Source organism: Garra rufa, chromosome 9 (assembly GCF_049309525.1).
Source record: "Garra rufa chromosome 9, GarRuf1.0, whole genome shotgun sequence".
Lineage (NCBI taxonomy): Eukaryota > Metazoa > Chordata > Actinopteri > Cypriniformes > Cyprinidae > Garra > Garra rufa.
Window position 1 is genome coordinate 25,337,365 of NC_133369.1, and position 14,259 is coordinate 25,351,623.

Consider the following 14,259-nt stretch of genomic DNA (forward strand, 5'->3'; position numbering starts at 1 on the left):
ATATATATATATATATATATATATATATATATATATATATATATAATTTTATTTTTATTTTTTTTTTTTTTTACTTTTTTTTACTTTTTTTACCAATTTGTTTGGGATAGGACAGTGTAGAGGAGACAGGAAGTGAAGTGGGAAAGAAAGAAAGAAGCGGGATCGGGAAAGGGGGGGGTCGGGATCCAGACGGGATTCGAACTTGGGATGCCTGTACAGCAGGGCTTGTATTATTATCATTCCGAAACTGGTTTGAGGAAAAAAAATACTGGTTAATAATGTTTTCTTTTTATATATATATATATATAAATATATAAACGTATAATGATAATGTATGATAATAATAATAATAACGTGCAGCATTTTCTTTACTTAAAAAGAAAAAACACTGCGCTTTTGTTACAGTCAATACCACATCATCTTTTCTATATTTTGGCCAAATGTAGGCTACTAAACAAAATAAATCTGTTAACTCTTTATAGACATTAAAGAGGCATGTATATGTGAGGTTATTAATTAATAATATATAATCTTTTGTCGCCACTTCAAAAATCATATTTAACGGCACAGTTCCTGGTGAAAACTACATTACCCATGATTCTGCAAGGAAATATCCACTAATCAGAGAATCACAGAGAGCAAATCACACCAAAGGAACTCTTAGCAAACACCCAATACCATGAATCAATGCGAATGATATAATAGATTGAATATTGGGAAAAAAATAATCAAATAGTTTTTGCTTTTAAATCAAAGTTAGAATATTGCCTGTAGCCAGCTGGTTTGGTTTATGGTTTGTAAGGCTTTTACAAAGACTTTTTTGTAATCCCTGTGGTAAAAAATAAAAGAGGGGGAAATACTTCCATAACCAAGGCCACTGAAAAAGTGGCCAGTCACTGTTACACTCTGCTGTTGTATCCTGTTGCTTAGTTTTTCCATGATGGATGCAGAAAATAATATCAAATTCTATCTATTTTGTATCTATTTCAGAACCTCCATCTGTGTCAATGGGAATGGAGCTCAAAGGTGTCGGGCCTGGTATGGTGAGCGTGTCAGAGCGAGTCGGGGGTGAGGGACATGGTCAATTGCCTCGTCCTCGTGCCTTCTCTCAGAGCGCCATGCACAATCTGGAGAGGAGCGAGAGAGGCAATCCACAGGCACTCGCTGAGCTCGCACAGGTATTACACACTCACTTGTGCAAGTGACACAGTTTCAAAGATTCATGCTCAACTAACTCCTCTTGTATTTTTAGATGTGTGGTGATGGTGGTCAGGTTTCAGGGCGGGGTGCTCTCTCTCAGACACAGAGGGGGGTAAGTGAGGACATGACAAGCGATGAAGAACGGATGGTCATCTGTGAAGAAGAGGGGGATGATGATGTCATTGGTGAGTCAGACTTCATCATCTGAGATGCTTTCTTAGGTTCTTAGATTCATAAGCATTTTCTAAAAATACGTTAGTAAGTGCTGATGTCATTTCTGTCATCACTAAGACTTTTGTGTTTTTTGGCAATTGTGTCGTTGTGTTGTAACAGTCATTATGTGCGTGTCATGTGTTATTCAGAGGACTCATATCCGGGCAGCTCTATTGACTTGAAGTGTAAGGAGAGGGTGACAGACAGTGATAGTGAAAATGGATCTGGAGATGAAGGAGAACGCAAGGTATCATCTCGCATATTTGACATCTGTTGGTCTGTCTGTGTTTATCTGTACAAAAATATAATGTTTAAAGTAATAAATCACCTAAAAATGAACGTGCTCCAAGGAACACGATGATTTATACTGTTAAACTCTGAAAACATTTGTAGATGACATTTGTGTTAGATTTAACCCAACATTTATTTAAGAGCTTAGTGTAAGGAAAAGACCATAATGTAGGATGTTATTCACTGATAGACCCTCATTCTACTGAAGCTCTCAAATCTCATTCTCACTTGAGATCAATTAAAAAATGGCACGTTTGGACGTGTCACACCATCTTTGACATCTTCAGTGCCTAATGCCATTAGTTCTTGCATTTTAAATAAACTAAGTTAACTTGATTACTGTGTTTGAACATGTTAGAGGGATAGTTCATCCAAATGTGAAAATGTTGTCATTAATTACTTATCCTCATGTCATTCCAAAGCCGTAAGATCTTTGTTCATCTTCGAAACAAAAATTAAGATATTTTTTATAAAATCCAAGAGCTTTTTGACCCTGCAAAGATAGCAACGGTATTACGGTGTCCAAGGCCCAGAAAGGTAGTAAAGACATTGTTAAAATAGTTCATGTGACATCAGTGGTTCAACCATAATGTTATGAAGCTACGAAAATTTATTTAACAATTTCTTAAATTCTGTCAGTCTTTGATGCGTGCTCACGAGAGTACCACTATGCATGACTGCGGTTCATTATCAGTAAACAGTGACTAAAATTACAGTCTATTTTATGGCTATAAAAAAGACTTGGAATATACGGAACAAGTCATATACCTATGTATTATCCTTTATGGAGTTTGGCAATATGCATCACCATCCACCAGCATGTATGGAAACGAGAAGTACAGTAAATCAGGGCTCGAAATCATATGCTCCCAGAATTTAATCTGCGCGACCTCAAATTATATTTGCGAGCATTTGTGTGAGTGCGAGAACTTTTTGTGTTGCGACTTACTTTCATTTCTTTACAAAACTTTGGCTAGCCTAACTACTGCACAGACTATTGTGAGCTAATACAGAGACAGGTTCGCCGTTCTCTCCTTTGATTGTGGACAATTAGAAGGTCTCCACAATCTGCTTTTGAAGAAATCTATTTCGTGCTACAGCGTACATTCTGTCAGATACAATTCTGCCGCCTCCGTCTCAATATACTGTACATCGCGGCATAAATTCAAATCAGATAATAACTCAGCGGCAGAGTTCCAATCACACAGGGGCGTAATTTTCACTCGGGACACTTCAAAATCCCGTTGGTGTCCTCCCACTTTCAAATGGTTTTGTTAAAGTAATCTCTTGTATTGTAGAATGCACGCGCAGCACCGTCGAGAGTTTCGCGGGATCGTTAAAACGAAACCAAAAGTAAAACTCGCACATGCATTCAAAAGCAATTTTAATACCCCACGTTTAGAGAGCGACTCCCTAATGCGCGCAAATTAGGCTACGTAAAATATCTAGGCTGTTATTAGTATGTGGGCTATAATAAGCTGTATTGTGTCTATAGCTCTGTATCGTAAAAATTTGGTCATTTGCACTTTGAATATTGAATATTGAAAGAGTAGCCCGCTTTGATCATGCCTGCATTTATTGTCTACACGACTAAGAAAGAAGTGTCATTTATTTTTTGTTGTTTATACTGTAGATTGTTTAAAAATGCAGTGGTTACCTCTAAATGGCTTTAACTCTTTTCTTTAACCTCTTTAAATTGTTGTAACTATAATAGAGAAAATAAACATCTTGTTCATTAACTCATATTTTCATTCATTCTTGTCCCTTGCTTAAGGCGTAAAATAAATGTATAAAAAAGGCTTTCAGAATCAGCCCATTTGCTTGTAAAACATCTGCATTAAGAATTGACCATGAAGAATCAAGATCGGCACTTTACTAAAACGAAATTAGGTGCTCCTAAATTTTTTTTGGTGCTCCTAACTTTTTGAAGTTGGAAGCACCAGTGCTACCAAGTAAAAAAGTTAATTTCGAGCCCTGTAAATGGTTTTTGCATTGCTTCAAACTAGGCTTCAAATAGAAATTTTAGTATTTTTCCCAGTGTGAAAGACAACTCACTCATTGTAAAAAAAAAAAAAAAAAAAAAATCCACTGCATTGAATGAATTCCAATGTCCAAGTTGGTCTAAACAGATGCATTAACAATCGTTCATTTAACTTTAAAGGGGTCATGACATGGATTTTTCTTATTATTTTAATGTTTTTTTTTTTCAGATTTACTTATAATGTTAATGAAGTTTTTTTGCACAAAAAAAAAATGTGGAAAAAATATTATTTTCAATCCTCATTCTGATCCTCTGGCCACTGTTATGATTGGCTAACGTCATTGCATAGGAAACAGTATCAGTGCCCTGCTCACTCACTATTGCATGTGAATGTTTTGACAACATGATCAAAAACTGTCATTTCCATACAAAGCATTATGAAATAATTTACTTACAGTTTGTGATGCAGCTGCAGTCAGTCTAGTACTGCTTCTTTTTTCAACAAATGTTTCTTTGTAAACTCTTCATGACACTGCCTCATTTACAAAACAGCATGCTCCGAACAATCCTCTGCCATTAAAAAATAAACAATGCAATTGTTCCCCTGGATTCTTCTGATATCTGTACAAAGACATGAATGAGCTGTTTAAACATAATGCGTCAAAGCAAATTTTCTTTTACTTCATTTGTCCTACTTACGACAGACTTGAGCGCATGGACTGTGTCAGAAAGCGAACGCGCATCTGTATACTGTATCCAGCACAGACAAGATAGCGACAGTGATTGTAATTTCTATTTGCTTTTACGCGATGCGTCACTCGCATTTAGTGTATTCAAGTCTCAGCTGTTAAGCGACTAAACGCCAGTGGGTGGAGCCTATGGTGAGAAAAAGATTATTCGTCAATGTATTGCACTGGAGGCAAACGACTACGCCTAGGTGACGTCACCTTGCACCTCGGATCCAAAATGAGACATTTTCTGAGGATTATTACATAAATGCTATTTTATTGATGATGAGGAAATATTAAGTTATGAAACTTGCAGGATGTATTAAACATACAAAGACCCCTTCTATGTCAAAAGATCAATAGAAAATTGGTTTCTCATGTCATGACCCCTTTAAATGTTTATTGCACTGATTTTTTGCACCAAACATTCCTCTGGGTGTAAACAGGCCTTAGCAACTTTAATGACATTGGGGTGAGTAAATGGTAGGGATGTAACGGTATTGTAAATACCGTCGTACCGCAATAGCAAATTTTTTCGATACTACCGTGGTCACATGACTCGATAAAACGATAGGTCTTCTGAGAAAAGTTTGCTCAGGCGAATGGAGTGAACGGGAGGTAGCAGGAACTACAATTCCCATCAGCCCAGGCGTGGCCATCATCCTTTGCGGTCTGTTGCCCGCCCCCTTGAACGCCAAATTCATTTTATTTTCGATATAGCGCCAGATCACAATAGAACTCATTTAAGGTTATCTTTCCTATAGAACAGGTCTATACATTGTTCTTTTATTAAACAAACTAAATTGCCTTATGTTGTTTATCTTATTTACACGAAGGCATGTCATTTTTGTCTCTACATGGTCGCGCGTTTTTGTCTCCTCCACGAAAACACGCAGGACTCCATTCATAAAAACGGAATTTACTATAGCGTGGAATTCCACGGAATTCGTTGATTTTTGGATGAATAAATCAAAAGTTGGTCTGTCACTTAATTCAAATCGCGATATGGACTAGTGTCTGTGAAAACTGAAATGCAAAAAGACCGTTTTAATATGAATCCTGCATGTTCCGTTTGCCTCTGTATGTATGAATGGTGGAGACGCGTTTTTTTACTACATGCATCCTGAAGCAAGCGTGATGCTCCCGCTAATTTTTGGCATTTGCATCTCACATGAACAAATAAACTCAATCTCCAAAGCTGCTGTGAGTGTCACTTTTACCGTTTCATTTGAGAAAACTAGCATCATATCAAACTGTACACACAGAAACTTCACGGCAACCTGTCAAAATAAAAGTACGGTTTAACATGAAACAGAACAATATTAGTCTTGTATTACTTTTGTACAGTATAATGTAGGTGTTTATATATTCCTATTTAAATAATTTACACAAAACAATATATATAATAAAAATTAAATATTACAACAAGATTAACCACTTAATTGTAGAAAAAAAATACTACAATTATTATTTAAACGTTGTATTATTTAAACATGTATTGATTTTAACAGTAAACCTCTTTTTGTTTGCCAAAAATTAAAAGGGTTTATTTTTCATTTGATTAAAAATAAATAAATGTTTATGCTTTCATTTGATTATCAGAAAAATTAAAACACATAAGAATTAAAAAAAAAAAAAGCAAAAGATTGATTGAGCCCTATTGTTCAAAATGTTAAAATAGAGAGTTTTGGACTTATTTTTCCACTGAAATTAATGTTTTCGTTATTACACAAAGTAGGCTAAAGTACTGCGAAAAAAATTTACGTGGTTACATGGTTTAATAATTTTTTGTTATTAAAATTGAAAAATTGAAGTTCCTGTTTCAAAGTTTACAGATAGATGGCTAATTTGTATGCCATTGATATGTTCAGTGTTCATGTAAACTGTTTAATAAACACTTCTGGCACTTTTTTCGAGTCTCTTCATTAGTTTTGTTTTTCCTGTAAATGATTCAATAAATACCGTACCGTGCCATTCATACCGAGGTATTACCGTACCGTGAAGTTTTGATACCGTTACATCCCTAGTAAATGGTGAGCTGTCCCTTAATAAATATAGTCTGACAAAATAGCAAAATAAACACTTTGCTCTCTGTAGAACTAGAAAAAAGCTTGTGGTCCTTAAGCATTTTTCCTAAGTTAATTATTAATGAAGTTTACAGAAGGCTATTACACAGTATTTTTATTAACTGGTAAAGGATCTGTATCATTGCAAATACTTTCTGTCTTTGGCTAATTTACTTTCTCCTCTTTTCTCTTCTGCTTCTGGCATCAGAGAGTTTTTGCTCCTGTGATTTGCTCCTCGTCTTACGGCCCTGGTCACGGTCGGAGCGTGTCTCTCTCCTCCTACCCCACCTCAAGACGCTTTAGCGATGCTTCCTCAAAGAGAAAGCGAACAGTGGAGGGAGGTGATGGAGACAGAAGGGAAGGTGACGGAGGAGTGTCCCTGTCCTCTGCGGGTCAGTCTATCCTGGTCAGTTCTGGCGGGGGAGTGTCATCAGTGCTAGGAGCGGTGAGAGTGGCGTCCACTGTTGTCACAAATGTGGTGCGTCCTGTGGTCAGCACACCGGTGCCAATCGCAAGCAAGTCTCCACATGACCGAAAACCCGCTCCACCACAGACGCAGCTTCTCATTGGACATGGTACCCAAGGAAACCCAGCAACAGCTTCAGCTGGAGGGGGTGGGTACTATTCCTCATCATCGCCCAGTCCTATTAGTGCATCCGGAGCTCAAGGGGGGCTGGTGACCAATCTAGTTTTGGGAGGCACATTCCAAGCCCCACCCGCTGTACAGCTTGTCACACCCCCTCCTCCACAAAACCCAGCTTCCCCAGCATCGGCCCCACTTGCTCATAGTAACGGTCCACTTCCTTTGCCTGTTCTACAGTCGCACATTCTCCCCTCCGCCTCAATAGCGTCCTCATCAGGCCCAAAACCCATAACACAGGTCCAATACATTCTCCCTACCCTCTCTACCAACAATCCCAAGAGCCCCTCCCCTCAGCAGGCCAGTCAGCCAACCAGTATCTTCACCCTACCTACAGCTCTGCCCACTCACGCCTCGTTGGCCAACGGGAAGCAGTCGGGATACGTCTCCAGTCCTGCTGTGGGTGTAGTTAGCCCAGGAGCCAGAGGTGAGGATACATACTTTTTAATAATACACTCATGTGTCATGTCACCATATTAATACTCTTCCATTTGAAAACAAAATGCATGTTATTTTTGATTTAGTACTGACCTGAATAAGATATTTCACATTAAAGACATTTACATATAGTCCACAAGAGAAAATAATAATTGAATTTATAAAAATGACCCAGTTCAAAAGCTTACATACAATTGATTCATAATACTGTGTTGTTACACGATGCATTAAGAGCCAGGGGGTGAAAACTTTTTGAATTTGAAGATCAGGGTAAATTTAACTTATTTTGTCTTCTGAGAAGCATGTAAGTATCTTCTGAAGGCCAGTACTAAATGAAAAAATATGGTATTTAGGCAAATTAAGAAAAATTTACACATTGAAAAGTTTATACCCCCTGGCTCTTAATGCATAGTTTTTCGTTCTGGAGCATCAGTAAGCGCTTGAACCTTCTGTAATAGTTGCATATGAGTCTCTCAGTTGTCCTCAGTGTGAAAAGATCAGAATCTCAAAATCATACAGTCATTGTTGGAAAGGGCCAAACTACACAAAAATGCTGGAAAACCAAAGAATTTGTGGGACCTGAAGGATTTTTCTGAAGAACAGCAGGCAGTTTAACTGTTGAGGACAAACAAGGGACTCATGAACAACTATCAAAAAAAAAAACACAGCTGTGGATCATTCAGATAGTAACACAGTAAAATTTAACTATTATTTTCTCTTGTGAACTATATGTCAACATATTTTATGTGAAATATCTTATTCAGGTCAGTACTAAGTAAAAACGAACATGCATTTTGTATGATCCCTCTAATTTTGGTAAAATAACTAACATTTTGCAGATTCTGCCAAGTGTATGTAAACTTTTGACTTCAACTGTACATCTGCAGGACAGACAGCTTTATACACGTATGAATTATAATCTTAGCTGTTTAATTTTAATGCGCCGCTTTTGTCTGGTCTAGACAGGATTTTTGACAGCAGGCGGCTTTGTTCACACATAGCACCAAAATGGAACTTCACCAGTACCCAGAAAATTGCTGAAGCTCTTAACACATGATCTCTTAGCAGAAAAAATGCTGTTCATTTTCCATAAAAGCCTGTATGTGTAAAAGTGATCAATTTTTCATTGTACTGTGGCTCAGAGCCATCATCATGTCAACTTTGGGTTTTACAGGTGCTATTCTCCATAGTTTTGTACTGTGCCAGATAAAACATTCTGTACAAGACCCAATTATTTTAAACACTTTGTTCTGTTCTTCTGCAGTGCAAACACAGTCACCAGTCTTGCAGGGCAAGATGCTGGTTCCCATGGCAACAGTGAGGGCTGCTCCTGCCCCCTCTCAGCAGTTTCCCTTGGTAGCCCCTCCTCTTCCTGTTCAGAACGGAGGACAAGCAGGAAGCAAGGTGAGATCTCAAATGGTAAATGCTTAAATAACAAATTTACACCGAATAACCAATTAGTGCTAATTATTATTTGTGAGTGTGATCTTTTTTGAGCAGCATCCGTCTTCTTGTTTCCTTTCTAGATTATTCAGATTGCGCCGATGCCTGTTGTCCAGTCTCAGCTTCCCTCTACGGGACCAGTCCAACCTGGGAGCCCGTTTTCTGTTACTATGGGAACAGCTACAGTGGTCGCCCCAGGCTCTACCCCGTCTCAGACCGTGCTGCTACCGCCCCCACCTACAAGGTATAACGCACACTTTTCACAGGCCTACTTCTACTCACCTAGCCGCACACGCACAAACATCTCCCCCACTCTTAGTTTAACAACTCCTACACTCCTGAAGTGCTGCAGCACTAGAGAATAACCCTGCATTGCTGCTCTCACTCTTTGTAAAAGCTGTCTAATCTGGTTTCTGTAAATATCACTTTTCTCCCACAGAATCACTTATGTACAGTCCACTCCTGGGGTTCCTTCTCCTTTGCCATTAGTTCCCACGACAACAGGCTCCTCCTCACAGACAGCTTCAGCAACACCTGGATCTGCGTATGTTCCTTCACCCTTGGCGACCTTTGCAGCGATTGCTCATCCGGGTCAGACTTTGGTGCAGCCACTGATTGCAGGTCAGTGGACTCTTAATTAATATAATTTAGTACATCTTTAAAGGGATAGTACACCCAAAAATGAAAATTCTGTCATTAATTACTCACCCTCATGTCGTTCCAAACCCGTAAGACCTCCATTCATCTTTGGAACACAAATTACGATATTTTTGATGACATCCGAGAGCTTTCCGACCCTGCATAGACAGCAACGCAACTGACGTTCAAGGCCTTGAGAGATAGTATGGACATTGTTAAAATAGTCCATGTGAAATCCATTTGTCATTTCATTGACAAATAATTTTCATCATCGAAAACGAGACGATAACGAAACAAAAAAATTTTGAATGACAAAAAATATGACTAAAATCTATTGACATTTTTGTCAACGAATAAAAACAACAAAACTGTTAGGGAGGGACGATTTGAGAAGAAATTCATTCTGAACGAATCTGCTGTGTGGTTAGGAGGTTAGATTTGTATATTTGAACTGTATCTCATAGCCTATTGATCTATTCGGCGGTACATAAACTAGCATACACTTGCTGTCTCATAAAACATTCAAAAATCTGGGAGTAAAAGAAGAGCAGACATGGATAAATTTGACCATGCAAAAGAGAACTCAATTCGGTCTGGTTTTCTGAACGCAGATACTGAAGCAGTGCCTCTCACAAGTACTCTTTCTCATCTGATGAACATAGAAATACACAAATGATGTTGAATTGTCTGTTTTGACAAGTATTCACGTAAACACACTCGGTTGCATCTTAAGTGAATTTAAACAGCTGGGAGAATAGCAGACATGTATCAGTACATTGCATCCGTGCATTCGGTTTTAAAGGGACAGCAGCAATTTAGTTGCTATTGTCTGCTATTGTCTGACTGAATCACTTTAGTAGCCCTAATAAAGATGAATCTAAATTTATTTATATAAATAAATGTCTGCTTGAAGAAATGAAGAATGTGGTAAACAAGTTGTTATAAAAAATGCATAATTAGCCTATATAAAATTGGTATTTCATTCAAAAAAATACCATGTTCTTGTTTCTTTATGAAAAGTGGTTTCATTTAATTTTAATATGAAGGCAAATTTCATGTCACAGCAGTTAAATCTGTGTCTATCATGATAAAACTTTAATATCAAACCTATACAATGAGTTTGGTCATTTTTGAGAAATGCTTAATAAATGCATTACACTGTAAATAAACCCATTAGATTTTAGCTGACTAAATGTACTGTAGATTTAGTTGACTAAACTTTTATGGTATTTAGTTGACTAAAACTAGACAATAACTAAAACAATTTAGATGACTAAAATATGACTAAAACGAAATGGCATTTTAGTCAAAAGAATATGACTAAAGGTCATTGCACAAAAATTTTCGCATGTTAAAAAATAAATAGGCCCTTATCATGTGACAGTCACATTTTCACACTGCCTCCGAAACTTTATGATAAAACATCATAAAAAAATTATTTAATTTTGGATCAGGTTCGGTTTTCTGCATTTTCGCATCCATAGGAAGCATTTTTTATAGGAAAATTATGATGAATATATGAAAAAAAACGCATACAAAAATTTTGGACTCAGTATGCAATGACCTTAAGACTCAATCAAAATTTACTGTCAAAATTAGCACTGGTATGCGTTTTTTTCATATATTCATCATATTTCCCTATAAAAAATGCTTCCTATGGATGCGAAAATGCAGAAAACCGAACCTGATCCAAAATTAAATAATTTTTTTATGACGCTTCAGTCTTTTGACACATGTGCCGCGGTACTCTCATGAACATGCACAGAAGACTGACACGAAAGAGAACAAATTGTTAAATAAAGTCAGTATTTTTGTTTTCTTTGCGCACAGAAAGTATTCTCGTAGCTTCGTAACATTACGGTTGAACCACACATGGACTATTATATCTATGTCCTTACTACCTTTCTGTGCCTTGAATGTGTCAGTTGTGTTGCTGTCTATATAGGGTCAGAAAGCTCTCTTATTTCTCTTAGTATCTTAATTTGTGTTCTAAAGATGAACGAAAGTCTTATGGGTTTGGAACTACATGAAGGTGAGTAATTAATGACAGAATTTTCATTTTTGGGTGAACTATCCCTTTAAAAATTTTGGAGCATTCAGTTGATCTTTTATATATTCTTTTGTGATTTAAAAATAAAAAAAAGAATACAAAAATTTAGTTTGCATTTTGGATGTTTGTAAAGTGTGTTGCATTGCTGTTATATATTGTTTCACCAGGTCAGCCATCGTTGTTGGCCCCGGCCCAGTCTCCCAACGCTCCTCACGCTCCTGCCATCACCGCCATCTACACCCCTACAAATGTGACCTTGGCAACTGGGGTGGTGTCTATGGCAACGGTGTCACCCAGTGTGGTGTACACAGTGTCCAGTTCCTCTAGCCTATCTCCACACATCCTTCCTAAACACACCACAACAACCTCCATGACCTCTGTAACCTCCGACAGGCAGGGGAACGTCTCTGCACACGCTGAGCGACAGTTGCACCAGGAGAGAACACTGGACAGGCAGCACACGGACAGTCAGGTCTACACGCAGTCCTCTGAGAGACAGACCGAGAAGGTTTCTCTCTCACAGCCGGACAAACAGTTCCAGATTCCGAGTAAAAGCAGTAGCGGTTCAGTTGCGCCCCCACAGGGCACCTCAGTGCCACTGCAGCCTGGAAGCCCTGCTCAAATCTCCCATTCCGGTACTAGAGAGTTTAACATCATAATGTCCATCTGCTTTCACGATGGTATTGTTTGAAGTGGGGATTTCTTTCAGACTACTCACAGTCCCTCTTCTCTCTTTTAACAGGAAGTGCTCCGGGGACGCCCAAACTGATCACGCCAAGGCCTCCTCAGAAAGTGAAAGCCACAGTGGCTAATATCCCAGTGGGCAGTTATGATGGAGGAGGGAGAGGCAAAGAACGAGAAAAGGAGAGGGAAAGGGAGAAAGAGAGAGAGCGAGAGAAGGACAAAGAGAGTGCTAGTCGGTTTTCATTTGAGATAGAAAAGGCAGCTGAGACGAGCTCGCCTGCAACCTTTCCACCAGAGGAGGGATCTGCAGAAGCCCCTGCCCACTCTGTAGCGGAGAGTGCTACACCTAGTGGCCGCAGCAAAGAAGCAAATGCTAAGGAGGTTAGCATTGTTAACCTGACTGCCAGTTACTTTATTAACATAATCATTTTGTTTATTATATCAGTTTGTTAGTTGTCAAATATATTAGGTTTTAAATGTCACAATTATTTAAAGCAGTTTTTGTTAAAGGGATAGTTCACTCAAAAATTAATATTCTGTCATTAATTATTAACCCTCATGTTGTTCCAAACCTGTAAGACCTTTATTCATTTTTGGAATTCAAATTAAGATATTTTTTTATGAAATCCAAGAGCTTTCTGGCCATGCATAGACAGCAACGCAACTGACGTTTAAGGCCTAGAAAGGTAGTAAGGACATTGTTAAAATAGTCCATGTGATATCAGTGGTTCAATCGTAAAAAACAAAAATAATGTCTTTATTAAAAAATTTCAGAACACACATGCATCGTGGTACTCTTATGAACACACATCGAAGACTGAAACAAAAGAGAAGAAATTGTTGAGTAAAGTCGTTATTTTGTTTTCCTTGCATACAAAAAGTATTTGCGTAGCTTTATAACATAACAGTTAAACCACTGATCTCACATGGACTATTATAACAAAGTCCTTGCTATCTTTTTGTGCTTGGAATGACACGAGGGTGAGTAATTAATGACAGAATTTTTATTTTGGTGTGAAATCTCTCTTGAAAATAATACTATGTAAAGTAACAAAAAAATTCCCTCTGTGATAAAGCTCATTCTATATCTTTTCTCCACTCAGGCTGAATGGAAGGATTCCCACCCTTCTTCTCCACTGCCTCCTCCCTCTGGATCAGATCCTGCCCCGTCTCATGGTGATAAAGATGCACCACCTAAAAAAGTCAAGGCCCGGCCCCCACCACTCAAACGACCGTTCGATTCTGTTGACAAGTATGTTTCTTGGAATATGGCTTCAATTGTACTAAAATTATTTATTTTTAGCTCCATATTCATTATATGTTGGTTGTAGGGGTGTTCGATAATCTTGATATTTTCTGGAATTTTGTCGATAACGATAATGCGACAATATTCTGAGCATTTTATTGTGCTGGTACTTTGACAGACAGTCTTGAACAGCTGACTCCCAAAACTTTTGATATTCTTTATATTCTGTGCGGTGGTTAGTTTGCAGGAGTAACAGAAATTAACTTTTCCAATATGGTTAAATTGATTTTTTACCTTTATAAAGCCATTTTTTCTTATGTAATTAAATGTATGCATCATCTTTTGTGTCAGATTCTTACATTTAATCAATAACTTCAAGTAGTAAGACACTGTAGGGCTGTTACCAATCAAATGAAATTGGTTTTAACAAAATTTGTCTGCAATGCAGAGGTGACACAGTCTGCATTTTAAGTGGCATTTCGATGCATTTACACTGACTGTTTAATGCATTTACATTTAGACATTTAGCAGACACTTTTATCCAAAGCGACTTACAAAAGAGGACAATGGAAGCAATCAAAATCAACAAAAGAGCAATAACATGCAAGTGCTATGACAAGTCTCATTTAGCCCAATGCAG

General features: G+C 37.9%; 1 protein-coding gene across 3 annotated transcripts in view; it reads left to right on the plus strand.

The window, feature by feature from the left end:
* The window catches only part of cicb (capicua transcriptional repressor b), a 56,300-nt gene that overhangs the window by 28,383 nt on the left and 13,658 nt on the right, over positions 1-14,259 (plus strand). For all 3 annotated transcript variants that reach the window (XM_073846545.1, XM_073846546.1, XM_073846547.1), the window contains exons 7-16: positions 991-1,178; positions 1,253-1,385; positions 1,563-1,660; positions 6,688-7,546; positions 8,822-8,961; positions 9,084-9,244; positions 9,440-9,621; positions 11,857-12,324; positions 12,432-12,754; positions 13,477-13,625. In XM_073846545.1, the coding sequence (XP_073702646.1) occupies positions 991-1,178; positions 1,253-1,385; positions 1,563-1,660; positions 6,688-7,546; positions 8,822-8,961; positions 9,084-9,244; positions 9,440-9,621; positions 11,857-12,324; positions 12,432-12,754; positions 13,477-13,625 (2,701 nt within the window). The remainder of the gene's footprint in view (positions 1-990; positions 1,179-1,252; positions 1,386-1,562; positions 1,661-6,687; positions 7,547-8,821; positions 8,962-9,083; positions 9,245-9,439; positions 9,622-11,856; positions 12,325-12,431; positions 12,755-13,476; positions 13,626-14,259) is intronic.